Source organism: Trypanosoma grayi (assembly GCF_000691245.1).
Source record: "Trypanosoma grayi strain ANR4 Tgr_390_V1, whole genome shotgun sequence".
NCBI classification, from domain to species: Eukaryota; Euglenozoa; class Kinetoplastea; order Trypanosomatida; family Trypanosomatidae; genus Trypanosoma; species Trypanosoma grayi.
Genome location: NW_008826009.1, coordinates 1 through 2,959, shown reverse-complemented (window position 1 = coordinate 2,959; position 2,959 = coordinate 1). Strand labels below are relative to the sequence as shown.

The window sequence follows — 2,959 nt, the reverse complement described above, 5'->3', positions numbered from 1 at the left end:
TATATATATATATATATATATATTATATGTAAGATGCTTCCTGTTTCGCTTTCGTATGCCTCCCAAGGGGCCTTAGCCCACTGACACGTTTCAAACAACTGTTACGAAACCAAGAGCTGTATCGCAAAGAGCCATCAATTAGTTTCTATTACACGCATAGAATTGTTTGTATTACGCTTAGGATGGGGCGGCACGACCACACCGGTGAGCCAAGAGCACTCTCACACAAAGCAGCTCGTGCTGCAGCGTAAAACAACACCACTTGTCCCCCCCCCCTTACGCAGAGTTGTTATTTGTTGAAATTGGAAATGGGCCAGTCTTACTCGCTCCTACTTCCGCATTACATCTTCTTCCCCTCCCTCCCTCGCTCACCACAAACACACACACACAGATAAAGNGGGAGAAACACGGTAGGCCTCCTTCGTTGGTACCCCACTTTGCCCGCTCCACGCTTGCACGCCCGCGTAAAACCACCACAAAAGCTTACTGTACACCATCTCCACATCACGACTCCGTGGGATTAGCAGTGCGGCATTGTAAACGACCATGCCGTTACACACACACACGCAGAGAAAACGCTCCCCACACCCCTCACTTCCGCCGCCGCTTCCCCTTCGAACCCCCCGTGCCGCAGTTGTCATTCTTGCCCGTCTCATGCACCTCGCCCTCACTCTCCACCTCCTTGCCTCCGTCGTCGTCATCCGTTTGGCCACCGAGCAGTGAGATGCTCCCGACCGCGTGGTAACGCGCCGCCTCCTCTGGGGAGAGGGCCTCGAAGTCCCGCGGCTTGCTGTGCGGGTTCTTCCGCAGGAACGCCATCATGCCCACCAACTCACTCATCGCCCACGCCTCGCGTCGCTGCCGTCGCAACGCGCCGTCCTCCAACATGTGAAGCCGGACTGCAACGTCATCGTCGTCCGCGACCGGCGCAAAATCGCCTGCGAGGCACAAGTGCTCTCCGATGAACTTCATCAGCCGGTAGCAACGGCGCGGCAGCACTCGGACGTTGCCTGTGTGCGGGCAAGGCAGCAGCAGCAGTGGGGACCCGCACACCGTTACGTCTTGCAGCAGAACTCCCGCCTGCCCGCACATTTCCCGCAGGTTGACGAAGGGCGTCTCCGACGAGACACTACATGGCCAGCCGTTGATGTGAACGAAGAACGCATTCGACTCATCTGCACCGTTCGGCGCGGCGGTGTCAACAGTGGGCAAGGAGCGCCCTCTATTGCTGCTGCTGGATGCCTCGCGCGCCCGCTTTTGTGACACCGCTGATTTCCTCCTAGCAGCCCCTTCTGCCATCTATTACCTCCTTCTCTACTGGCCACTGTATCTATATATATATGTCTGATTATATATACTCCCCCCACTCTCACTCTGAGTAAGAGAAGCTTTTCACTCCTGCTGACGGCTGAGAGAAGAATAAAACAACGTAAAACAGCAGCAGATATTCCTCTTCACGATAACAGCGTGCTCGGGGCACAGCGGCGCACTCCTCGTGCAGATGTAATGCTATGAGAATGACACAGCGTGCACGCAAAACACAACGGCCATGAATGATGAGAGCCACAACAATGGGAATAACAAGAACAACAACAATAGTAGCAACGGCAACCACATCCCGTACCTTTTCTGTCCGCCCCTCCCCCCTACTACTCATTCAGACCATGTCTCTTCATGCCCTGACCAGTACACCCCTAGCTCCGGGGTTACGAGCGCCATGCTGGGATCTGCTCCTTCCCACAGATACGAGGGATACTCGTCCTCCCCCTCACCCCCCCTAACCTCCACCATCCGCTCGCGCTGCTCTGTTGCCCACGTCGACGTTGCGTCTGACTGACCGCCGCTGCCACGGTGTTGCTGTTGCTGTTGCTGCTGCTGTTGTTGTTGTTGTTGTTGGTGATGGTGGAGGTGGTGGTGATGGTGATGGTGTTGATGATGATGACCGTAGTGGTGGTGGTGATGATGGAAGTGGTGCGTGTGGCGCGGCGGCGCTGTGTGGGAGCCACGCCGCAAGGCTGTCTCCTCCTGCACGTGCAGGGTCTGGGGATCCAACCGCGTTGTCGTCCGGCCCTCCGCCTGCGGGGCTGCAAAGTCATACTCCTCCTCGTCGTCCTCCTCACCAAATCCACCGTAGTTGAGCGCAGCCACCAGAACCCCAGAGCTCACACGCGGGCCGCCGGTGCTGCTGCTGGAGGCCCGCCGGTAGCGCCGCTGCCGCGGCGACCATGACGGGCGCCCCTCCACAGGAAACGTAGCGCTGCCGTCATCCTCTGCGTAGCCCCAGCTGCTGCGCGCGTGCTCTGGAAATACTGCTGTTGCCGCCATCACCGCTGTTGGTGGTGGGGCATGCGGGTCCGTGTAGCGCCCGGTACGGTACACCGCGTCGGCTTGCGGCGAGGAGGACGCCTCATCGTGGCGTGTACGCGTGTACGATGATGAGGCGCGACGGCTTATCGTACGCGTATGGCTCCCCATCGAGCGGTGTGCCGGCTGCGGCCGCGAATGGCCCACCGACGCGGAGGAGACGCGTCGCGGCAGCGAGTACGTCGTGCGCGGCCTCAGGATTGGAGTGTTGCTGTGGTAACGCAGCAACGCGTTGCAGCTGGCGTTGTGGTACGCGACCAGCAGCTGCGGGGAGTCAAGCGGCGAGCACGTGGACGCCATGAGAGGCGCGCCGCCAGCAACACGACTGGCAGCGGTCGGACTGTTGCCGCGCTGCTGCTGCTGCTGCTGCGAGAGTGGCGGTATGGCCTCAAACACGCCGCCGTCCGCGCGGGACGCGCCGGCCCCACTCCATGACTGCTGCACAAACGCGCCAAAGAGCTCCTCTGTTATCATCCTACTATACTATCAACAACCAACTCTGGCTGCCACGGCACCAGTGTCCACAAGGATGACGAGGGTGAGAAGAGGAAATGCATTTGCATTTAGGAATGCACACGAGACAACAAGACACATA

At 58.8% G+C, this 2,959-nt stretch overlaps 2 protein-coding genes across 2 annotated transcripts; both read right to left on the bottom strand.

The window, feature by feature from the left end:
* Positions 1-591: 591 nt before the first annotated feature.
* Positions 592-1,299, bottom strand: DQ04_03901010 (hypothetical protein; the record flags this gene model as incomplete). The annotated part of the gene is made up of 1 exon (XM_009313185.1): positions 592-1,299. One exon carries the CDS (start codon positions 1,297-1,299, stop codon positions 592-594), a length of 708 nt encoding a protein of 235 aa, XP_009311460.1.
* A 354-nt stretch (positions 1,300-1,653) lies between these two features.
* On the bottom strand, positions 1,654-2,838 carry DQ04_03901000 (hypothetical protein; the record flags this gene model as incomplete). Its single annotated transcript, XM_009313184.1, has 1 exon — positions 1,654-2,838. The coding sequence occupies one exon, from the start codon at positions 2,836-2,838 to the stop codon at positions 1,654-1,656; it is 1,185 nt and encodes a 394-aa protein (XP_009311459.1).
* Between the last annotated feature and the right edge of the window lie 121 nt (positions 2,839-2,959).